The sequence below is a fragment of the Notolepis coatsorum genome (assembly GCF_963971535.1).
Source record: "Notolepis coatsorum genome assembly, chromosome: 9".
NCBI lineage: Eukaryota > Metazoa > Chordata > Actinopteri > Aulopiformes > Paralepididae > Notolepis > Notolepis coatsorum.
Genome location: NC_140173.1, coordinates 75,323,905 through 75,349,450, shown reverse-complemented (window position 1 = coordinate 75,349,450; position 25,546 = coordinate 75,323,905). Strand labels below are relative to the sequence as shown.

The window sequence follows — 25,546 nt, the reverse complement described above, 5'->3', positions numbered from 1 at the left end:
TGTGACTGTGTGTGTTTGTACAGTATATATACAATGTGTGTGTGTGTGCTTGTATGTGTGCACATCTGTGTGACTGTGTGTGTGTATTTGTATGTGTGTAGGTGTGCACTTTGGTTGGGTGTGTGTCCTTATACGTGTTTGTGTACATATCTGTGCAACTGTATGTGTGCATGACTGTGTGTGTATGTGGGTGTGTGTTATCTATGGTGTTTTCTGAGTGTGAGGTCGTCTATGATGCGCGGGCTGCAGTGACTGTTGTAGTGCAGGGCAGGGTCGTTGTAGTTGAAGGGCGGTGGGTTGTACTGCTCCTGCATGTTCTCTGGCAACAAGTGGGGAAGACTGAAAGAAAAAACAACAACAACCAATCAGAACGCGGCAATCGGAGGGCCCCCCCCCCCGAGGCAATCCTACGAGGTACTTTGTAACGGAAATGTTGTAACATGGTTGTCAAGGTCAGGGTTAACTCGCTTATACAATTCAATCCGTTCAGGAAGTGTTGGATCTTCATCAATTATTTAAATGTCCTGCAATCTCTGTTTACACTTTGAAATTATATAATTGAATTGAAATTTAATTGACTCCAACCCCCCCCGCCCCCCCCCCCCCCGATAAGACTGGGAAGAGTTGTAGCTCCATTTATTAATATATCTGTACGTCACAGATGATGGAATCTGACACTGATACTGATTAAAAGATGAAATATGCACGCCAAATGCTTCCTAAAACCATGCTACTGTGTACCTTCAGGTTTAGTCCAGTTTCTCTGCATAAACACCTGTGCATCGTCTTTGATAAATGAGGCCCAAGCTGCCCAACATGCACACTATTAATAATACTGTACGTTTATTACCCCCCCCCCCCCCCCCCCCCCCCCAAAAGAAAAACTTGGCATAGAATTCCTGCCAAAATTGCCTGTCAACTGCACACTGCATCAAACAATAGAGGCCTTGCACGGAACTTTCAAAATAAAACACCTCGTTTCTGTGCAGTGGTAGAGTAGGTAAAAACACTGGTAAAGCATGATACTACCATTCTACGGTTACTTGTTTACAAGATGCAGCAATAAAAACACAAAGTATTACGTTTGTTGTTGATATAGTTTGCATGATGCAGCTCAACCGTTGTTGTTTTGCACATATAGCAACCGTTGTTGTTGCTATTGCCCCGCTCTATCGTGTCCTTTAAATCTGGGGCATAAGGTAAATAAATCTGGGGCACACCATTATACTGCATAATCCAAATAACGTTTCCCAGCTGTCTAGTAGTGAGACTACAGCGTATCCTCCTCCTCCTCCTGACAATGGTTTAGTTCTAATCGAATGACCTAAACCCTACATCGCTGGCGATGCTCCAGGGCCATTATATCCATAGGGTCTCTAGGGTAGAGAGAGGGCATGGAAAACAGGTCGGACTTCAGAGAGAGAGAGAGGGGGGGGGGATTATATATGTCTCTGTCCGACACCTGGCGCAGATGCCATACATCTGTACACGTACACCGAGCCACAAGGACACACATAAGTGCACTCAGGACATAAACACATGGGAGAGTGTGGTACATGCACACGCACGTGCACACACACACACACACACACACACACACACACACACACACACACACACACACACACACACACACACAGACAGATGTGCCAACAGGGATTTTCCCAGGTCAAAAGAGTTGGAGGATTTTCGTTTGACATGGTGTGTTCTGTACTACATGTAAATCCTAATGGGATCTAATGTGTCTAAGAGTTGTCAGAGGAGTTTAACCTCTGGGCCCTCCGGGAGGCTGCAACTCGAAACTGGCCCCTGCTTTAAATACCCTAACCCAACCCCCCCCCTCCAATGTACAGTAAATGTCCTAACCCAGTAATACACGAGACTAGGGCTGACCTTCAAAGCTTTTTTTGGCAATCGAAGCTTCGGGGCCGAGCTTCGATTTTAATTCGAAGCTTCGATTAAAGGGGAACTATCTTATAAATGGCCTTTTTGAGTGTTTAGCATTGTTTCCTAGCTATGTGAACTTATATTAATATGATCTATGTCTAAAAATTCTCATATTGGCGCATTCTTCCAATTCTCCTCTCACAATATTCACCCTCACTGAACTGAGTCATTTTAAAATGTGATGATTTGTGATGTCAGAAAGACACCGCTGCATGTTAATGTTGAGATATAAGATGAGCTGCACACAGTGGCTGGACCTGGACCTGGAGCCCAGGCTCAAAACGGCTCGAGATCTTGAGGTAGAAAAATGCTGTTTTTGAGGACTTGATTAGAAATACAAAACAATGAATAAAAAAAATATATATATTACAGAGGTGTTCCATAGACTCACAGGAATTGTGTAAAAGTGCCCAAATAGTGAAAGAAATAGTAAAATAGTTCCCCTTTAAAAAGAATAATAATAATAATAATAATAATAATATATATATTTTTTTTTAATCTTATGTTGTGGGACTTGTACAGCACTTTGGTAAACTTTGTTGTTTTTAAATGTGCTCTATAAATAAAGTGGGTTGGATTAATTAATTAAGTAGCCCCTTTCGTGACTGTGACGCATCCAACAAGGTTTCACTCGGCTGTGTGATTTAATTCAAGGTGGATCGCTGTTGTCGTTTGAACAACTTCAGATTTCATGGGAACTACCAATCCCCCAAATCAAGAATGTTTAAGATGAATGAAGTAAGATTTTGATTATTTGAAATATGGCCTGTGTAGACTAAACTATGCACAGAATTATGTCAGTCTACAAGGTCCGGATTCTACATGGTCCGGCAATGTAGACCTTGTAGACTCCACTACAGACCAATTATCAGTGAATGTTCATGCATTTTTAAGAAGGGCAACTTCCACAAAAAAACAAAGAACTCACCAAAACATCTCGGTAGCACCTTATCTAAATGTTCTATTTCATATATGGAGATTCATATTTATTTATGTATTGCATGCATTTCTACATTTTATTTCCTATTTTGTTTATTCATCCCAGTATCTTTCTTTCTTATGTGTGGAATTCTACAAGGCATGTAGGTGTATATGTGTTTGAGGATGATATCCTTCAAACAGGCAATAGTGATGATATAATTTGGGCAGTGCTGAGCTGGGTTACTTTCCTCCAGTGTATTTGTCCCCCGGCCCCACCCAATGGCCCCATCCATACACACACACACACACACACACACACACGCACACACACACACACACACACAAATCGAATTAAAAAATTTAAATAAAAAATGAAAATCGAAAAGCGAGAGACTAAACCTAACGCACACAACACCAGAGGGAGCTCCACAAATCATGTTAACCCCAGATTCGGCTCAAATAAGGGACTAAACACGTTTCGCAATTATGCCACATCAATGTGGAACGCCCTACCCACAGCTGTAAAGGAATGTGAATCACTACCCACTTTCAAAACCACTCTCAAAGAACACCTACGTGAGACTGCAATTCGAAACTGGCCCCTGTAAATGTCCTAACCTAGTTGTACAGTAAATGACCAAGTAAGGCTTTGTCAGTATTCCAATGTACAGTGTAAAATGTGTGTGTGTCCCCTATCATGATTTGTTGAGCTTCCTCTGGTGTAGTGGTTGTGGTATTCACTGACCTTTGGGAAGTAAATTGAATGGAAGTTGAATGGATAAACGTTATTTAACATTGCAGAATGGGTACAATACAATACGGCTCAATACAAACAGTTGTTAAGGGGGGGTGCAGAGTCATCAACACAATGTACCACCAAGAGCAGAGAGTTTATGTCTCAAAAAGCGAGAGACTAAACCTAACGCTCTTGTTGTTGTTAGCTTATATGCTAACGTGAATGGGATCGACCATAGCATTGCGGCTAGGCTAGCTACCATAGCAGTACAGCAGCTAGTTGAATGGACAAACGTTATTTCGATGGCACAAGCTTCGAACATAAAAAAAAATCGAAGTTAAAAAAAAACATTTTTTATTTTATTTTTTTTTAAACTCCGATTTTTTTTTTAATGTTCGAACCTTGTGCCATTTAAGACAGCCCTACACGAGACCCTCTTCTTGGACCTAGTAAGGTTTTGTCGATAATCCAATGTACAGTTACCCCCCCCCCCCCCTGCCTACCCATCCCCCCCCACCCCACCCCACCCACCGCCAATGTACAGTCCCCCCACCCCCCACCCAACCCCACCTACCCAACCCCACCTACCCAACCCCCCCCCACCTCCTACAATGTACAGTTTCTTCGTCAAATGTATACTCTCTTCTTTTCTTTTTTTTTACTCTTTTTGTATCACAAACAGTACTGTATTTGTAAATCTGGTATGTCATAAATGTATAGATGTAGCAGTACTGTCTATCTGTATGTCATGTATGTCATATATATAAAATGGGGGACCCTGATGTAAACAAGACGAAAGTCTTTCTCTGGTCTGCATCCCCTTAACACTTGTGTGTATTGAGCCGTACTGTACTGTACCCATTTTGCAATCTGTTAATAACATTTTCAATCAATCAATCTCGTGGTTATTATTACTGTGCTGTACTTGGGCAGTGGTAGAAAGTAACTAAGTATTTCTACTCAAGCATTGTACCCAAGTACGGTTTTGAGGAAGTTGTACTTTACTCAAGTGTTTTCGTTATAGGAAACTTTGTACTTTTACTCATTTTGTTTTGATATAGAAGCAGAGTGGGAAGTCCACCCTCTGACAGCCAAACACACTTTGAGAAAGTGAGTGGAGGATGGGACTGAAACCCATGCAGTCTTCTGGGCAGAATTGTATTTCCAGGTGACTGTAACTCGACTGCTCGGAGGCACTCTGTGTAACACATGCAGTGTGTATGTGTGTGCAGGGGTGTAGCTCCAGAATCTGGGCCCCATGAAAGAATGTATTTGTAGGCCCCCAGTGAATGCGAGCGCGCGTAAGCGCGTGAGCGGAATTTTTTTTGGCCATTTTTTTATTGATGAAAACGCATAATATGGTTTTTACCTATACATTCGGATCAGCAGTTCAGCACCTGCACTGTTGGTGGGTGAGCCTAGTAAAGGATGTCGCATTGCGTTCATCTTCAATGAATGGACCAATGCAATAGTCTACCAAAGCCCCCCCTCTCTCTCTATATATCTCACACACACACACACACACACACACACACACACACACACACACACACACACACACACACACACACACACACACACACACACACACACACAAACACAAACACACACACACTTCAGAAACAAACATAGTATCAATGAGAGCATCAATAATACACCTGAGTGATGTCTAGTAAAAAAAATAAAAAAAATTTGGGGCCCCCTTCCAGTGCTGGGCCCTTGGAATCATCCTAAGCTACCCCCCCCCAGCTACGCCCCTGTGTGTGTGTATGTATGTGTGTGTGTGTGTGTGTGTGTGTGTGTGTATGTGTGTGTGTGTGTGTGTGTACAATGTATGTGTGTGACCTTCGATTTTTTTTGGAATTCGAAGCTTCAGGGCCGAGATTCGATTTTAATTCGAAGCTTCGATTTTTTTTTTTTTTTTATTAAATAAAATTATTATACTTTTTTTTTTTTTTATATATGTTGTGGGACTTGTACAGCACTTTGTTCAACTTTGTCAGTGCTGTAAAGTTTAAACCTTTTAAAATCTTAGACAAACTAAACACTTTGCTTCCATGAAATATTGTAAGCAGTCATTTGAGGCTTTATAAAAGCAGCACAATGAACACAAATCTGTCAGTGCCGAGTCTGACCTCATCTTAAATAACAAACAGCATTGCTTGTTGTAGTTAACAAAGAGAGGCAGAGTTGATTTAGCACACAAAAAAATATATATATTCATATATATATATATTTTTTTTTTTACATAATCGAATTTTATTTTCATATTCGAATCCCATGCCCATCGAACGAAGCTTCAAAGTATTTAAGACAGCCCTACTCACTCTCCGGTGACTCTCTTCTTGCGGGAGCAGCAGAAGCAGGCGAGCGCGGCCAGGAGCAGCAGCAGCAGCAGGGGGATGCCGATGCCCAGGACCAGCCCCAGTATCAGGGGCTTCTTATCCTCCGCTGCCTGGACCATGGCCACCTCGGTCTGGTTCCCCCCGTCCCCGTCTGGATGGATAGGACGGCATGAGTCAGTGTGTGTCTGTGTGTCTGTGTGTGTGTGTGTGTGTCTGGGGGGTGAGCAGAATGGGCAGAATTGGCACTGTACACGCAACAGTTTACTTTTGCTCCTCAGTAAGTACCATCAAAGACCACTTAATGATGCTATATCAAATGTAAAAAAATAAAAAAATAAAAAAGGCCTACAGTTTCATTTAAATGTCATAGTAATTGTTTTTTTAGCTTACATTTGATTTTGACATTTTACTGATTAGATTTTTGGTATAATATTATTATTATTATTATTATTATTATTATTATTATTATTATTATTATCATTATTATTATTATATATTTATGTGTGTGCATGTAGTCTCACCCTTTGGATCCTTACCCAATGTTTCCCCTGAAAAGAAATTCAACAGCGGTGCTATGCTGTGCGCACGCTGCCGGAATCCATATTTGTGTGCGCGCACGTGCCGCCGGAATCCATATTAGCGCACGCTGCCGGAGAAATAACTTAAAACTACCTTAGAATTGTTCGAGATTCCTGAAAAGCTGAGTTATAGGGCGCTATGTGAATTTGACTAGAGTCGTTGGCGTTTCTCGCCTGGACACGCTACTATTTCCAAATCAAATGTATATAATAGGTATTATGTTGATGTCTGATCGTCATCAACGGTTTTGAATACTACATACGCTGATCAGCTGGATCTATATGAAATCATTGTAGGATCAAGGTGGAATTGACATCAGATAGTCCTTACCTTTGATCGGGGCTATTCCAAAAGGAATATTCCAATTGTCTGATCGCGATTTCCAGTATTGGTGTCCATCGGGTCCCAGACATAATCCAGCACAACACATGCATTGAGTGTCCTGGACGCGTTCCAATGTGATCGGGTGAACCGCTAGGCTTGCCTGGACCAGAATTCTGCCCCCAGAGGGGTTTAGATGTGACACAGGGTCTGGAACAGGGTTTCAAAGGGTGGGCGATACTGCCACATAGCAGGATCTGGCCGGTACTGCACCCTCGGGATCCCAGTATGCCTTTTAACGGTAACATAGAGGTCCGTGACACTGAATAGAATATTAAAATCGAAAAGCGTAATATTACATGTTTGGCGCCCAACGGTTGTCGAGCAAACACATAATAATACATGGTTGGGGAGCTCCCGTAGCTCACCGCATATCTCGGCGCTATTTCGGCGTCGGGGAAAATCGTGCTCGTCACGGATCTGGGGTACACGAGTTCGATTCCCGGACCCGCCGTATTTTCTCAGAGTGTCTTCCCCTGCTCTACATCCCATTTCAACCTGTTTCTGTCGGTCATGATTGACCAGAAAAGCGATAAACGCTAAAAAATAAAGTAAAAAAAAAAAAAAAAAAAAACATGGTTGGCGCAGAATGAGTTAATGATTATTATTTGGGTAAAGTATCTAAACTAAGGCAGGCTATGAATATTTCAAACAACCTTAAAACAAATGACTGTATTAAGTATATTATAATGAAAGACAAAATTTGTGAATTTGAATTTCATCAGGCTGAAGTCAGAGTGGTGGAGCGGTTACTCCGCTCTCTTCCTGATAGTAAGTTAGCAGGCCTAGATAACCTGGATAGTAAAGTGCTGAGAATGACTGCTGGTATCATAGCATCTCCTATATGTCATATTATGAATAGATGTTTGGATGTGGGCCTATGTCCAAAGATGTGGAAGGAGGCTAAGGGTTTTCCTTTACCTAAGGATATCAAAACGAATGAGGGGAATTCTAGACCTATAAGTACTTTACCTGTCTTGAGCAAAATCATGGAAAAGTTGGTGCATTCACAAATTCAAGAGTATTTTGTTTCAAACAAGCTTGCAACAGATTCTCAACATGCCTATAGAGCTGGGCCCCGTTCCATGTACCGGGATAACCGAGTTAGCCGGATAACTTTAGCTGGATAACTGGGTTAGCCTGACTTTCCGATTTCATGTACCTGGATTTCCCAAATCACCATGACAACATATCCAAAAGTTTGAGCCTGCTCGAAAGCAGAGTTCAAGTTCAAGTTAGCCTGAACTATCGCCACGCCCCCGCAAAGAAGTGACAGCCCGTTTCCTGAAACTATTCCCACAGTCTACGATCTGCATTATACCATTCTGAATTACGTTTTTGTGCTCCATTCTTCCAGAGGGGGCTTTTGAAATGTAAAATAGACCCAAAATGCTGATATTAAATTCACTTTGTCCTAAATAATGCACGTTATATATACCGTGGCGACGGTGGCGCTCGCTCGTGCGATGTACACATGATGTGGTTATTTTAATTGTAACTGGGATTAAGATGTCTGATGAGATGCGCTGTTTGACGGATTTGAGAAATTGAATGAGCCGTTGACGTCACATTAATGAATGAGGATAAAGAGATAAACTTCATTCAAAACAACGGATATTCTAAACACGGGTCTCTCGTTCATTAATGTATAAACAATGAATTTATCCCATCTGGCCCAGTGGCCCAGCGGTAGTGCTCATGCCTGCCAATTCAGCGACCGGGGTTCAAATCCCCGTGTTTCCAATATGATTTTTTTGAATATAATATTAATGATTATACGCCAAAGTAGCCTGGTTTTAAGTTAAAATATTATAAATCTACATGCATTGAGGATGTCATTCTTTATATAGCTCTCAACGTGCACCAAATTGAATTATTCCTATATTGCAAAAAGAAGGAAAAGACTAGGGCCTTGAACCCCGGTCGTCCGTGTGAAAGTCAAAAGAAGAACCCGTTACACCACAGAGAAGATAAGTAAAAGATTGACTATACATCAATCAATGGGTAAGAGAGCCGTATCGTAATTCTGTATAACAGTTAACTAATAATTTTCGCTAGCAAGATCTCATTTGATTATTCAATCCAGCAGGCAAGTTTAAAGAAATATAATCTGATTGATTGAGGTAATGAGGGACTTAGAATTAGCCTATAGATAACGCATTTAACTTGTCGGCGAGGCGATTGAGCCTATTGCAATCTGTCAATAAAGTCTTAAATCAATTAATCAATCAATGCCGTTGAGAATCAGGGTCTCTGCCATCGATACGTGCTGGCTTTCCACCTAAAACGGGAGCGCGCATCTAGCCTGACTTGAGCCTGACTCTCAAGTCTGGCTTGAGTTAACGAGACTGAATCCTCCTTTGTGAAACAGGAAAATCCCGGCTTTGAACATCGGGTTAACTGAAGCTGGATAATGGACATGTTGATCGACTTAGTTGAACCACGTACATGAAACAGGGCCCTGGTCACTCTACTTCTACTGCTTTGATACAGATGACTGATGACTGGCTTAGATAACTCTATGCTGGTGGGAGCTGTGCTGTTAGATTTTAGTGCTGCATTTGATGTGCTGGACCATTCTCTACTGGTTGAGAAACTTAAATGTTATGGTTTTAACTCTCCTGCTTTAAAGTGGATACTACTGGCAGCCTGTCCAGTAGCAGAGGTCTAGACTCTAGGAAGTTGCCTATAGGACCTTTGCTCTTCTCTGTATTGACTAATGACCTATCTTGGGCTACCAAATGTGCTACAACAGTTCTTTATGCAGATGATTCGACATTGTATTACGCTGCACCATCATGCAATGTACTTAATGAAGTTTTGAGCAGAGAACTTAAAGTTGTGCATGACTGGGTAGTATGTAATAGACTTGTCCTTAACATCTCCAAGACTAAATGTATTGTGCTGGGAACAAGGCACAGGTTATCTACAAATCTTCATTTAAACTTGTGTAATTCGGCAGTTCAACAAGTTGAAAGTACTAAACTCCTTGGAGTGATGCTGGATTGCACTCCGTCTTGGTCTCAGCATATTAATTATATTGTTTTGAAAATGGGAAGAGCAATTGGTATTTCCAGGAAATGTGCTTCTTTTGTTGCCCGTCCCCTTTTATGTCAGATAGTGCAAAGTTTAGTTTTATGTCATCTTGACTATTGCTCTACAATGTGGTTATCTGCTGCCAGTGGTGACCTCAGGAAGCTCCAGGTGGTCCAGAACAGGGCAGCACGGTTGGTACTGGGCTGCTCACTAAGGTCTAATGTGAGCCGTATGCATGCCCGCCTCTCTTGGCTTAACGTTGAAAATAGATAGTCTTTAATACATTTGTGCTGTTCAAGTTGATCATGAGCAGTAAAACTCCTGTTTTTATACATAAACAGATTGTTTATAGTAATATTGTGCACGAGCATTACACTAGAGCAGGGGTGGCCAACCTTTTTTGAACCAAGATCTACTTTTTTATTTACCACCTAGCCCGAGAGCTACCAGCCAAAATTGTATATTGTAAGCAGTCATTTGAGGCTTTATAAAAGCAGCATAATGAACACAAATCTGTCAGTGCCGAGTCCGACCTCATCTTAAATAACAAACAGCATTGCTTGTTGTAGTTAACAAGGAGAGGAAGAGTTGATTTAGCAAAAAAAAAAAAAAAAAAAATTTTTAATAATCACATTTTATTAATCAAGATCTACTTGAAATCAGCCCGCGATCTACCTGTCGATCGCGATCGACTGGTTGGGCACCACTGCACTAGAGGTTCCAGTAGTGGGCAGCTTGATTTGCCAGGTCCAAAAACCAATGCTTTAAGGAGATCTTTTATTTTTAGATCATTAACTCTTTGGAATAACCTGCCTCAAAACCTCTGCTGCATTTACAGTAGATTCACTTTTTAAAAGAATCTTAAATTGTATTTAACACTGTAAAGTATTTTGTTTTGTTTTTTTGTTTTCTGTTTCATAGCGTGCATGTAATTTTAGCCATCTCAATTGTTAGTTTCATTATGCATTGTGTGTTGAGTACTGACTTTTAATAATTTAGTTTTGCAATAATAATTTTTGTATGTTTTTTTTGTGTGGACCCCAGGAAGTGGTCAAATCAAATCAAATCATGGGCCAGCTTAGTGTCAGCCCCACAGCCCCCAAACAACTAGGGACTCGTTGCGAGCAGCAGTGAGCAGGACACATTCGACAATCGCGATCGCCTAGAGTGAACTATTGGATATTATGAAGAAGAAGACAAAACGGATTATATTGATGATGATTATGGACGATAAGGTGCGTTTCCACCAGACTATGTTGGACTATGTTGGACTCAGCACTACTGGTAAAATGTAAAAAAAAAACTATAATCAAACCAACTGATGAGGAAACCTATTCGGCTCGGTCTAGTCTGGCCCGAGCAGATGAAGAAGTGAGAAATGGAGCACCTCTAAAACAAAGGTAACGTCTATTTTACGTGTACTTTATCGAAACTCCATCATAAAACATGCGTTTGTATGATCGCAGCCTCGGATAAACGACACCCCCCCCCCCCCCCCCCGGCTTTGTGAAGAAAAAAGGTAATGTGTTTACCTTTGACCTGGAAATAATATAGGTTTCAAGCGAGCAGCCACGAGATTTGCGCACACGCTGCACAAAACACACTTTATCTCACAATCTAGAAAACCAGCCTGGATTATTTTGAAACGGGGCAATGTTTATCTTGGGATTGTGAACAAACGAGGATATATGTAGAAACAAACTCTTTTTTACATGTTGGACTATAAATAGTGTCTGTCAAATGAGCCATACTATTGTCTCCATAGCTATAATATTGAATATACAATAGCTCCGCAAAGATCGTGAAAATGGTAAAAAGCCAGGCAGTACAGATGGGAAAAGAGCGTGGTGCTCAATGAGTTAAGCACCCCCCACAGCCCAAATGGAATGATAAAAAAAAAAATATATATATATATATATATTTATTTTTTTCGGGGGTAGTCTACGTAGTTCATAGCAGTGGTGGTCCTGATTCAGCAGCGGCGCAAGGACACTCTGCTTACCTAATATGCAGGATTGCATCTCGTCCACGTCAGTCGTGCCGTTGCACACACATCTGTAGCCGCCGTAGGTGTTGGCGCAGAGCGCAGGGTCGACGCACGCCGCCTCCTTGGCCTGACACTCATCCAGGTCTGTGGGAGTGGACAGTTGCAGAGCCAGCGGGAGAGAGAGAGAGGGGGATGCTGTTACCAGCACTTTCTTTTTGCTGTAAAGCAATACCAGTATTTCTGCAAATAGTCTTTTCCCCAATGTATATAATCTCCACACACCGTTTCCTGTGTGTATGTTTAACATTCAGTCTAGTTGCCACTATTACATCTAATGGAAATCTGCTTTCCAATCAACGTTACATAAGCATGTAATGTCACGTGGCTAAACAGAAATAAATGTTTTTTATTCTAATGAAATAAATGTTATACTCGGCATAAGACAGCAAATTAAAGGTTTCATATAAAAGCGCAATACAGTACAAAATAAAAAAAAAATACAGATGATCCCATTCCCAATTATTACTTTATTTTTTTTTTAAACTTTGACCAGTCAGCTGGTTCTTTTAGCGTTTATCGCTTTTTTCTGGTCAAGCATGACCGACAGAAACAGGTTGAATGGGGTATAGATCGGGGGAAAGACACTCTGAGAAAATACGGCGAGTCCGGGAGTCGAACTCGTGTACCCCAGATCCGTGACGCGCACGGTTGTCCCCGACGCCGAAATAGCGTCCGAGGTACGCGGTGAGCTACTGGAGCTCCCCTCCCAATTATTACTTTCAAATCAAAAGCAATTCCGATAGCTAATGACTTAGTCATTTCAGAATGACTTCAATTTTAATATCGGGATTTCATTTTGTGTTTTTTTTTTTTTTCAAATGACACCCAAACATAATACAGTGACCTCCTCACACGTGACCTCACATCACACCCTGACCTCCCCATGTTGACTGGGTGGCAGACTGACCTACGACCTCTGCAGACCTGATGATATAGTAGCGACTGACTCTGGCCAGGTAGTCTCTGATGTACCAGTGGGGCGTGTCACTGGAGACGTTGATGCGGTATTCGTCCATCCCGGGGCCGGACCCCTGGCGCGGACTCAGGCTGGCGTTGTAGAACTTGTTCTGGAAGCCCATCGACAGAATGGTCACCAGCTGAGGGACAGAGAATCGTACAGTAGAGATAGCAATACAGGGTCAGTATGCACTCGTCACTCTTTTTTATGTTTACTCCGTAGCTTTGTCATATACTACTCCACATATCCACATGTTACACTGTATAATGCTATGCACTTTACTGTTTACTTTGCACTCTGGTGCCAACTGCTGCCAATAGTTGGAGAACTAACGGCTGGAGAACTTGAGAACTGCTATGACTGTCTGACTCTTAATTAATAAACACTGCACGGACTCTGGAGCAGTGGGCTACTACTATGTACTGTATATCATGTATACTATTATCGATAGAATATACTGCCATAAATATTTATTATTATTATGTTCTATTATTATTTATCTTTTACAGTATTTGATTATTTATATTATTTTATATTATATATTATTATTATTATTATTTATATTATAAAACATTTTCCTGCTTGTACCTCCCCTCCCCTAGGCTGTCCCACATGCTGATATGATGCCTGTATTTCCCCAAGGGGTTAATAAAGGAATACTTGACTTGTTGTACTGTACAAATTTAATGTGATGTACTGTAATCTAATATGTACTGGGCAAGTGATCCACATAAACTGAAAAAGTGTTTTAAAGACCGCCTAGAGACATACACATGCACGCAGGCGCACACACACACACACACACACACACACACACAGACACACACGCACACATGCATGCATGCGACAACACACTCTGGACCCTGCTGACAGGCGTATCCTTAACACCACGTCATCAACACTTGTCATCCCCCCTTCAGATGAGCCAACCCCCCCCCCCCTCTCTCTCTCTCACACACACACACACACACACACACACACACACACACACACACACACACACACACACACACACGCACACACACACACACACACACAAAATACAACACATCACATACCCTTTTGAGTCCCTCACTCCTGTCACTCTTCCAGCCCATGGAGACGTTGAAGACATTAGACCCTGTGGAAAACAACAGTCATGTTCACCAGAAAGCAGGATGTTGTATCAGGCTACGGCACCCACTACTGCTTGACCTGACTCCTAGAACCCACCTCACCCCTGCACACTTTGCCAACCTAGGATGGCTTAGAGTAGACGACAGAGTACAGCAACTTGCAATGGGCCTGGGCCCTCATTCATCAATAGTGTGCGTAGAACATTTCTATTTCCACACGTAAGCACGGAATGTAGAACTAGTGTACGCACAGGGAAGTCGGGATTCATCACACGGTGCGTACGCAGGCTCTATGTCCCTCCGTGTTGATGAATACCACTTTGTTCTACCGTCAATGCTCGTGCATGATTATCCATATATGGTCATGAAAATGAGGAAACACCCCCCATGGGATGTGAAATAATGGACTGACCCGAGCGGAACCCTGAGAAACTCCACGAAGATTGTTCACTGCTGTCGAACCAAGAAGACACTATCGCGTATTGTGGGATAAATAATAAAAGGCGGACTTGTAAACGGTGATGTCAGATATCAACGGCTCCCTAAGACCATTGCTGCAATTCTGCCTGGACAGCTCAGAATACTAATAAAGACCGTTCGTTGACCACTGTTTGGCGTTGGTTGTGTGTCATTATAACCGTGCTGTAATATGAATGCCTTTATTAGTTGTGTTCGATTGGCTATATGATTTTTAGAGGCATCTATTTTGTTGTCGGCTAATAAAGACCGCACTGGAATATGACTGCCTTTTCCCGTGTTGTTTGATTGATACCCAGGGATTAAAGTTCTCCTCAATTCTATTCCAAATCGCGATGGATCTCCCGTCAATTTTCTACCTGCTGCATATGATTTCTAGAGGCATACTACAATCTATTTTGATGTCAGTATTGGGTAGCCTATATAAACAATAATAGAGAGCATATACAAGAACAATGAATCTCACTGCATGTATGATGTAGGCATGCCTTTCAATACATGAACTTGAATTCCATCATGTTTGTGTGCGGGACTCACAAGGCTGTTGTCACAATGGGTGGTACCGGTACAGTAATAATTACAGTCCACACAATATCACGATCCATGCCATAGCCTATGTTCTATTAGGACATGATCTGTGACGACAAATGTTCTAGAATGTTTGATTAAGATATCATACTCTGACAGCATGCCTATGAGCAACAAAAACGCGAACTTGAATCCCATCATATACATAGTCTGTCCACTATCTGCATGGTGTCATTGCAATGCGTTTTCTATTCTTTCTTATACAGTAAAAAGGGGGAAGAACACTATATTCATATGACTTATTCTGCTTACAGCTTCGAAATTCCACTTGTTTCGTTTAACGTAAAGCCTTTTAAATATAATCAAAACGTTCCCGTGTTTCGGCGGTCTGTGCGCAAAATAATAACGAGTTGAGCTTTATGATTTATGATGAATTGAAAATGGGGGACCCTGATGTAAACAAGACGAAAGTTGGTCTGCATCCCCAATTAACAATTGTATGTACTGAGCTGTACTGTACTGTACCCATTCTGCAATCTGTTAATAAACTTTTCAATCAATCAATCAATCAAGCTACGCGGAGCGCAGTCAGTCAGTAGCCTACACCCCGTATATTCCGATAACGCTATATAAACCATGCTGCATTCATTCTGAGAGAAAGATCTATTATTCCAAATGCTATTTATAGGGTTTTGACCATAATTACACTACTGTTGCTATTTTACAATGAACTATAATGAACTACGGTTCGTACAGAACATGCCAGTGTTATTATGCACATAAGCTCATTTCCTTGTTGTAATAATATATTCTACCACTGGGCGCCAGGTAAGTGTGGTCTGACCTGTGCGTAGATGTAAGCACGGAGTCAAGTTCAAATAGAAATTGATGAATCCCACTCTTTGCTTAGAAATGATCGTACGCACAGGGTAAGCACAGATCTGTGCGTAGAACACGTTGATGAATGAGGGCCCTGGTCTACAAGATACACTACACGACCAAGGTACCCATGTACATGTCAAAATACTTCCCAAAGGTCAGTGAATACCACGATCACAACACCAGAGGGAGCTCCACAAATCATGTAAAACCCAGATTCGGCTCAAACAAGGGACTAAACACGTTTTGCAATTATGCCACATCAATGTGGAACGCCCTACCCAAAGCTGTAAAGGAATGTGAATCACTACCCACCTTCAAAAACACTCTCAAAGAACACCTACGGGAGACTGCAATTCGAAACTGGCCCCTACAAATGTCCTAACCCAGTTGTACAATAAAGACCAAGCATGGCTTTGTCAGTATTCCAATGTACATTGCCCCCCCCCCCCCCCTACCCAACCCCCCCCCCCCCCCCCCCCCCACCTCCAATGTACAGCCCCACCCAACCCCACCCCACCTACCCAACCTCCTCCAATGTACAGTTTCTATGTCAAATGTATGTCAGTATTCCAATGTACAGTGTGTCCCCCCCCCTACCCAACCCCCCCCCCCCCCCCCCACCTCCAATGTACCCAACCTCCTCCAATGCACAGTTTCTATGTCAAATGTATATCCACTCTTTTTCTGGATTTTTTTAGTATCACAAATAGTACTGTATTTGCAAATCTGGTATGTCATAAATGTATAGATGTAGCAGTACTGTCTATCTGTATGTCGTGTGTGTCATATGATGAATTGAAAATGGGGGACCCTGATGGAAACAAGACGAAAGTCTTTCTCAGGTCTGCATCCTCTTAACAATTGTATGTATTGAGCTGTACTGTACTGTACCCTTTCTGCAATCTGTTAATAAAGTTTTCAATCAATCAATCAGGGACCGGCCAGAGAGCTGTGATTTGGTGACTCTTACCTGGTGGATTGGCAGAGTCGCCTGTAACAAAACACACCAGAATCACTTTAGTTTACATTTCTGATATAAAGTACAGTTGCATTGCCAATATACAGTAGCTATCCTTGAGCAAGACACTTAACCTCTAACTGCTCCCGATGAGCAGGTTGGCACCTTGCCATCGGTGAATGCGTGAATGTGAGGCACAAGTTGTAAAGCTCTTTGGATAAAAGCGATTTAGAAATGCAGTCCATTTACCATTACAGTTTAAATATAACAGTAGAACACAGTAAAATACAGTGCTAGCTACTGTAGAAATCCTTCCACCGTATCTCTCTCCTGCATTAGAAGTGAAGAATCTTCCAAACAATTCCCCTAAAAGACTAAATCATCACATGAGCACATACAAAAGCACATCAAATTAGGTCTTACACACAAGATAGTTCAAAATAAGGGTCCGAAATATCTTCTTTTTTTTTTATCCACTTTTTCTCCCATTTTCTATATTTTCTCCCATCCCAATTTCGTATCATCCAATTCAACCCTCCCCTGTCACGAACGCTGTTTCTTGCCTCCCACAAGCCGGCTGCAATGTGGACTAAGTCATACATAGCACAAGTCCCCTCCGGTACTTGAGGTAACAGCAGTCGCATCTTTTCACCTGCGCAGCTCGATCTCTCAGTGGCGAGGAGTAACGTGTGGGAGGCTCATGCTGCCCCCGACACTTTCCTGATTCTACTGCGCAGGCGCACCAACCGACCTGTAGGAGTCGCTGTCCACAACGCCGGATCCCCACCCATCAGTTTCCCACCCCCTAATACGGCCAATGTGTATTAGTATGAACGACCAGCTAAACTGAAAACAATGTGGAGCGCTGGGCTCGAACAGGCGAGCCCAGCGTCTCTGCATTCGTGGCGAGCGCCTTGCCCACTACGCCACGTAGCCGCCTAGGGTCCGAAATATCTATCCAATTACTTCAATCGCTTCCATGACAATCATTCATATTCCACTAGAAGGAGCAGTACAGATTTTATACTTCCAAAATTCAACTCATTAATGGGCATGAATACTTTTTTATATTCTGCCGCATTGGAGTGGAACAAGCTTCCAGTGGCCCTGAAAAGCATTGAAGAGGGGGGAAGCTTTAGACGTGCCACAAAGAAATGGCTAGCCAGTGAATTGTACAGTAGCCACGTCTAGGAAGGAGAGGGTAGGGCGTATCTGTCTATAGTCTCTTGATAGTAGATGTAGAAGTGAAATACAGGTTAATGTTTTATGGGGTTGCTATATGTTTGATTATGATGCTCTATGTTTTTATTATGATGATCTATGTTTTATTATGATGCTCTATGTTTTATTATGATGCTCTATGTTTTATTATGATGCTCTATGTTTTATTATGTCTGTCCATGTCCAAAATCAGGGACCATGATGGAAATAAGTGCTTGCACTTTCTCATGTTTTTATCCATTGGATGCTGTCTTTTACTCCACAATAAAAATCAATCAATCAATCAAACCTTAAGTGACTTGCACACCAAGCACACTTATTACACTGTATAATAATACATTTTTAATATTTTATCTGCTGTTTACCAGTTTACCCGTTTACTAGTTTACCTTGAATTGTATAGATCATTGTGTATTGTTGTCTACCAAAACGTCTAAGGTTGAGGAGCCGGGAAAAACAAGCCTCTCACGCTGGATCTGAATCTTGGGGGGTTGGAGGCAACAATGCAGGAAGTAATATGTAAAACGCGGTACCTTCTACCATAGCGACATCTGTAGTGTGTTCGAGATGCAACGAGAAGCTGCTGATCCAGTGCCAGCGGTGTGTACATACCTCAGCCGTCAGACTCCTTGGTACTATGGTATCTACAGTGCCAGCGGTGTGTACATACCTCAGCCGTCAGACTCCTTGGTACTATGGTATCTACAGTGCCAGCGGTGTGTACATACCTCAGCCGTCAGACTCCTTGGTACTATGGTATCTACAGTGCCAGCGGTGTGTACATACCTCAGCCGTCAGACTCCTTGGTACTATGGTATCTACAGTGCCAGCGGTGTGTACATACCACACACCACAGCCATCAGACTTCTTGGTACTATGGTATCTACAGTGCCAGCGGTGTGTACATACCTCAGCCGTCAGACTCCTTGGTACTATGGTATCTACAGTGCCAGCGGTGTGTACATACCTCAGCCGTCAGACTCCTTGGTACTATGGTATCTACAGTGCCAGCGGTGTGTACATACCTCAGCCGTCAGACTCCTTGGTACTATGGTATCTACAGTGCCAGCGGTGTGTACATACCACAGCCATCAGACTCCTTGGTACTATGGTATCTACAGTGCCAGCGGTGTGTACATACCACAGCCATCAGACTCCTTGGTACTATGGTATCTACAGTGCCAGCGGTGTGTACATACCACAGCCATCAGACTCCTTGGTACTATGGTATCTACAGTGCCAGCGGTGTGTACATACCACAGCCATCAGACTCCTTGGTACTATGGTATCTACAGGAGCAGCGGACGGAGCCTGGCGTGTTCACACACTCAAACTTAGCATTAGGACACGCCGACGGGTCCTGGCACTCATCTACATCTGCAATACACAGAAAGAAGAATGGCTGTATTGTTCAAAACAACAGTTGGTATTGAGCAACATTAAAAGATGAGGGCCCGTCCTCCCTTTTCCTGAGAATTAAATACAGGTTGAATGAATGAATCTAGGCCAGGTGCTGTAAGTGGTATTTTATTTGTTTGTTAAAATAAGTGGTCTACATGTTAAAATAATAGCTCTACACGCCGTCACTGATATGTTTGGTCAGTAACATGGGTCTCCCAGTCCCTCCGCTCTGCAGTAAAAAGAAAATACATGTTAACACATTATCAAATCAGGAGAGAGAACACCACACTGCAAAAATGGTCTGACAAAAAAGAAATAAAAACGAGTTTTCTTTGTATCAAATCTTTTTATTTTTCCTTTTTCTTTTACATGAAATATAAAACACAAGACACCACACAATACAATAATAATAATAATAATTATTATTATTATTATTATTATTATTATTAATAAGAAGAAGAAGAAGAAGAAGAAGAAGAAGAAGAAGAAGAAGAAGAAGAAGAAGAAGAAGAAGAAGAAGAAGAAGAAGAAGAAGAAGAAGAAGAAGAAGAAGAAGAAGAAGAAGAAGAAGAAGAAGAAGAATAGACATGACTTCACAGGACAATAATAACACTAACAATAACAATAATGACAGTAGAATCACAAAAATAATAAATACAGAACCTAATAATAAAAACAATTATATTACCACAGACACCACAAAAGACATTTCCTCCCCCACCCCCCCCCCCCCCCAGGAACCCCCAGACCCCCCAGGACCAACACCCAATCCCGCTCAGCCGCTATATGGTGGTCTTAACCTTCTCGGACGCCGCGACCCACAGCTCAATGCTGGCCTGTCCCGCTCCAACCACACGAGCAGTCGAGATCTCCAAATAAATAACATCCAGCAATGTCAGGGACCAGTTAATTACAGAGTCTCTCTGGTTCTTTCCATCTCATTGCAATCAGCTTTTTGGCTGCTGTAACGCCTGCCAGAATAATAAGTTTCTGTTGTATGGATGGATGTTGGTAGTAAAGAAATATAGTTTAGAAGTAATGTTGCTGCCGTGAGTGGAATTGATATATTACAGATGTTTGAGAGTTTAGTTGCTATAGATTTCCAAAAATGGGCTACTGGTGGGCAATCCCAGAACATAATGCATATAGAGAGCATAAAGTGCACCGGGAGTCGGCCACCAGTCCCATAGCAAATAGCTTCCTAGGTGTGAGATACGTCCTATGAATATAATTAAGATGTATTTGTTGGTGATTAGGGTTGCGGGAGGCTAATATAACGAGTTTTAAGCAAATGTGTCCTTGAAACAAGTAAAATAATCTACCAGTGCTGTAAGAGCCAAAGCTATATATATTTCGGTTATTGTATTATATGAATGTTTAATATTGATTGGATTTAGATAAAGTCATTGAACTGTCGTATTTGTCATAATAGAGCATTCTGGAACCTAGAACCTTCTAGAACGTTTGTGGTGATGTCATAATAGATCTTTCTGGAACATAAAACAGTCCGGAACGTGTGGGGTGAGGTCATAGTAGTACATGCTAGAACGTAAAACATTCTGGAACCACCGTATGACGTCATGATAGAAGGTTATGGAACCTTCGTGATGTCACCGTATAGAATAGAATAGAATATAATAGAAATACTTTTATTATCCCGTGGGGAGGTCATAACCGACATTCTAGAACCTTTGGGTCTCTATATAAGCGGGTGTTTCCTCAGAACGGCAGTTTTGCATCTTCGACCAGACTGAACTGGACCGAAAGGATGGACTCAACAATGGACTGAAGCCAGAAGCCAGCAAGTGGATTTACGGCTGGCACACTACGAAGGAATTTTCATGTGTGGAGTCGGCGGTGATTTTGGAGACTGGGAAAATACAGTTTTCTTACCTTGTACCTTGTATGTGTAGTATTGACAGGAATATTTAGGAGAGTAAATTTAGGACCACTTCTGTAAAGAGAGACTTTGCAAATAAACCATTTGGATATCTTTACTTTACCCCGGACCGGCTGTGGACATTGCTTTTCTTTATCAACGGACGTACTACTCACGAGTAAGTAATTTGACCAGTGGTGTGGATCGCCGGCCCTCACAAGTGCAGTAAGCTAATTTGGCTTGGCAAGATCACTTGAAATAAGGACAAATATCTAGGGTTCTCTCCTAATTGGATAAAGTGCGAAGGGATGCCAGGAAATGTATTTTCTGTTTACTGCAGAGCTGAGGGACTGGGAGCCCCATGTTACTAACAAAACATTCTATATCAGTTCAAGTTTCAAGTTTCTTTAATAGTTGTCATACAGAAGTACAGAATACTTTTATACAAAATGCTTCTTACTGTTACGCTCCAGAGACTGTGCTAGACAAGATAAGTATGAAATAAAATAGTATAGCATGTAAATTAGAAGTAAAAAAAAAGAGGTCACAGTGTTCAGTATAGACATATGTACAATGTTCGATGCAGAATAGAAGTAACTGAGTTACCATAATAATATACAATATACTATGCAGTGTACTAATATACAATACTTTATAGTGCAAAGCAGAAATGAGATGAGGTACAATTTAGGTACAATTTACAGTAAGGTGTACGAGTTGTAGTGCAAATCCTTTATCAATAAATATAAAGTGTGTTTAGGTGTTCTAAAGTGTGGAGAGTGGGTGCTGCAGTGTGTTGTTTGTTTAAAGTGAGTGTGTGCGTGTGGATGTGTGTGCTGTGTGCATTTGATGGTTGTTGTATAGTGTTTATTGTTCGTTGAGCAGCCTGATGGCCTGGGGATAGAAGCTTCTTCTGAGTCTTTCTGTGCTCGCCTTGAGACTCCGGTATCGCTTGCCTGACCGCAGCAGTTCAAAGAGGCAGTTGTTCGGGTGGCTGGAGTCCTTGATGATTCTCTTAGCCTTACCCCTGCACCGCTTGTTGTAAATGTTCTGGAGGGTGGGAAGCCCCCCTCCAATTGTGCGTTGGGCTGAACGTGTCACTCTTTGTAGTCTGCTTCGGTCTTGTGCGGTGCTATTCCCAAACCAGGAGGTGATGTTGCCAGTCAGGATGCTCTCTATTGTACATGAGTAGAAGTTCTTAAGGATCTTCTGACTGACTTGGAACTTCCTTAGGCGCCTGAGGAAGTAGAGGCGTTGTCGTGCCTTCTTCACAACACTGTCAATGTGTGTGGTCCATGTCAAGTCCTCGGATATGTGGGCTCCGAGGTACTTAAAACTGTTCACTCTCTCAACCATCAGTGATGGTTGTTGGAATGTAGAGCTATTTACCACTTATTTTAACAAAATAAAATACCACTTATAGCACCTTTAATGAATGCAAATGTCATAGTTGGTTGTGTGGTCATTACCTGTGCAATTGTATCCATCCCCGGTGAAGCCAGGTTTACACGCGCAGGTGTACTCGTAGCCGGTGCTGTGGCAGTCGGCCATTTTGTGGCAGGGAAAGGGATGGGGAGGCAGGCAGAAGTCTGGGAAGGTGAGACGGAGAAACAAGAATGAGGACAAGTATGATGAATGGGGTCAGGTGTTTTTCCCAGACCCCGTAACGAGAGCGGGAGAAAGGTCCGGGCGTGGGAATCAATCGTTCCTTAACGAATGCAGTGCTAACAAGCCAGCGGGCTAATTCTGACACATTTACAGTAATGCGTATCGATGTGTCCTTGTTTAAACAAACGCTAAATTCATTACTGGGCCACTGACCATTCTCAAAGCACTTGTATCCCTGCTTGCCGTCGTGGACGGTGGGGTGAGGACATTCTCCGCAGCTGAAGTCATCGGGTGGCGCCTGGGGCTGACACTCCACGCCGGGGAAACACGGCTCCCCTCGACACACGTCCACCGTGTCCCCACAGAACTTCCCCCTGAAGCCCTTTGGGCACAGGCAGCTCACAACCTGGCAGGGAGGACGGGCGAGATGGGGAAGAGAGGGGAGAGAATAGGAAAGAGAGAGAGAGAAAGAGGAAGAAATAAAGTGCGGAAAGAAGCAAGCAAGAAAGAAAGAAAGTGGGGAAGGACAAAAGGAAGGAAGAAGAGAAGGATGAACAAACAAACAAAGAGAGACCTATATCAGACACATATCACATATCAGACAGGCACATCAAAATAAAGGATACATCGTCCCAAAGCCCCACTGCTAGTTGACTGAGCGTGACCTCCGTGCCCGTACCTGGAACTTGCCCTGCAGGTGGTTCTCTGCGATGCTGTCATACTGACAGCTGCCCCCGTTCAGACAGTTGCAGACCTGCAGGATGGGGCTGAACAGGGAGCTGAAGAGATGGTCGGTGACCTTGATGGTTAGGTGGACGGGCTGGATGTTGAAGGGTGTCCATGTCAGGTACCCGTCGCCTGGTAGAGGAGAGGCAGGGTTGTTAAGTGTGTCTGTGTGTATGTGTGAGATTGAGTGAGTGAGTGTTTGTGCATTTGTTTGTGTGTGTGTGTGTGTGTGTGTGTGTGTGTGTGTGTGTGTGTGTGTGTGTGTGTGTGTGTGTGTGTGTGTGTGTGTGTGTGTGTGTGTGTGTGTGTGTGTGTGTGTGTGTACTGGGGGTCGGGTGTCTCACTGTTGCCGATGGAAGCCTGTGGGGGCCTGGGGAAGAGCAGCGAGTAGGTGACGGGGTCTCTGTTCGGGTCTTGTGCGACGATCTGGATGTTGACAGTAGAGTTGACTTTAACAGTGATCACCGCCGGCTCCACCACTAGGGGAGGCATGTTGCCTAGACGACAAGACAGCACACAAGTCAACGGAACCTTATCTGAAAGTGCATATAAAGACATACACTGGTAACGTTATAGCTCTTTAAAAATTTTATGAAATTTAAAAAGAACTCGTAAATAATTTATCACAAAAAATGTTGGCCGGAGTGTCGGCCCGATACAAGTAAATATCGGTTACTGGGTGACTGGCTCCCCATTGTTGAAACACGCATGTGTGAGTGTCACACTGGCCTGGCTGTAACATCATGTGACATCATGTAACATCATGTGACATCATGTGACATCATGCCAGTGGAGCAGCTTCAGGCAGCGTCATCAAGTATAAAAGCCTGAAGCTGCTCCATAGACAATGAATTTGGATATATTTGATAGATGACACTGAGAATGGTCTGAGTTAATAGATACATTTGCTGTTCTCAGAACTGAGAACACTACTATAGAATAAAGCTCTTTTAATAATAAATAAATATGTTCACATATATTGATTGAACTGTCTTAGGCCATGGAAGTAACATATTATAATTTTTTATTTGAGTGGAGTTCCCGTTTAACTAGGCTTGCCTCATCTTGTTTCAACTGTAGGTATGAAGGTTGTGTTAGTTGCAGTATGGGGTTTAGCATAAGTTTCTGTAAAATAATTCAAGATATTATCAGGCATACATTAGATTCACCCAAGCTCAGTGCATGTATCCAGTGCAAGATCATCTGGTAACCTTCTCATTACTAAATCTTGTTTTATTATTGATTTATTATTTTGACTTGCGTGTTCAAATGATCTCACTTCTAGAGCAGGGGTTCTCAAACATACTGCACCACTCTGAACTCTGTTACCCATACTGCACCACTCTAAACTCTGTTACCCATACTGCACCACTCTGAACTCTGTTGCCTATTAATAGACCACTGCACTTCCGCGTTACATTGAGCTCATGGAGGAGAGAGCGGGGGGAGAAAATGAATGAATGTGGATGAGAGCCTTGACATTAAGTGGTTGTAGCTACGGCTGTGGGGGTGCTGGAGACATGATCCAATAGACTTTTATACGCATGAGTCTCCTGAACACGGAGCGACCAATCCCAAGTCGATCTGCACTTTCTCGGCCAAGCTATAGTCACTTTCCCGCACCTACTCCTGGGCCCTCATTCATCAACGTGTTCTACGCACAGATCTGTGCTTACCCTGTGCGTACGATCATTTCTAAGCAAAGAGTGGGATTCATCAATTTCGATTTGAACTTGACTCCGTGCTTACATCTACGCACAGGTCAGACCAGGCGTACCTGGCGCCCAGTGGTAGAATATAT

The 25,546-nt window shown here is 42.5% G+C and overlaps 1 protein-coding gene across 1 annotated transcript in view; it reads right to left on the bottom strand.

Moving 5' to 3' along the window:
- Positions 1-197: 197 nt before the first annotated feature.
- The window catches only part of LOC311234672 (mucin-like protein), a gene marked incomplete at both ends in the record, with an annotated part of 29,194 nt that continues 3,845 nt past the window's right edge, over positions 198-25,546 (bottom strand). Inside the window, 11 exons of the mRNA XM_084321917.1 lie at positions 198-339; positions 5,932-6,100; positions 11,948-12,076; positions 12,900-13,089; positions 14,009-14,070; positions 16,923-16,943; positions 19,389-19,508; positions 22,881-23,000; positions 23,233-23,425; positions 23,699-23,877; positions 24,090-24,242. Of these exons, the coding sequence (XP_084178043.1) occupies positions 198-339; positions 5,932-6,100; positions 11,948-12,076; positions 12,900-13,089; positions 14,009-14,070; positions 16,923-16,943; positions 19,389-19,508; positions 22,881-23,000; positions 23,233-23,425; positions 23,699-23,877; positions 24,090-24,242 (1,478 nt within the window). The remainder of the gene's footprint in view (positions 340-5,931; positions 6,101-11,947; positions 12,077-12,899; positions 13,090-14,008; positions 14,071-16,922; positions 16,944-19,388; positions 19,509-22,880; positions 23,001-23,232; positions 23,426-23,698; positions 23,878-24,089; positions 24,243-25,546) is intronic.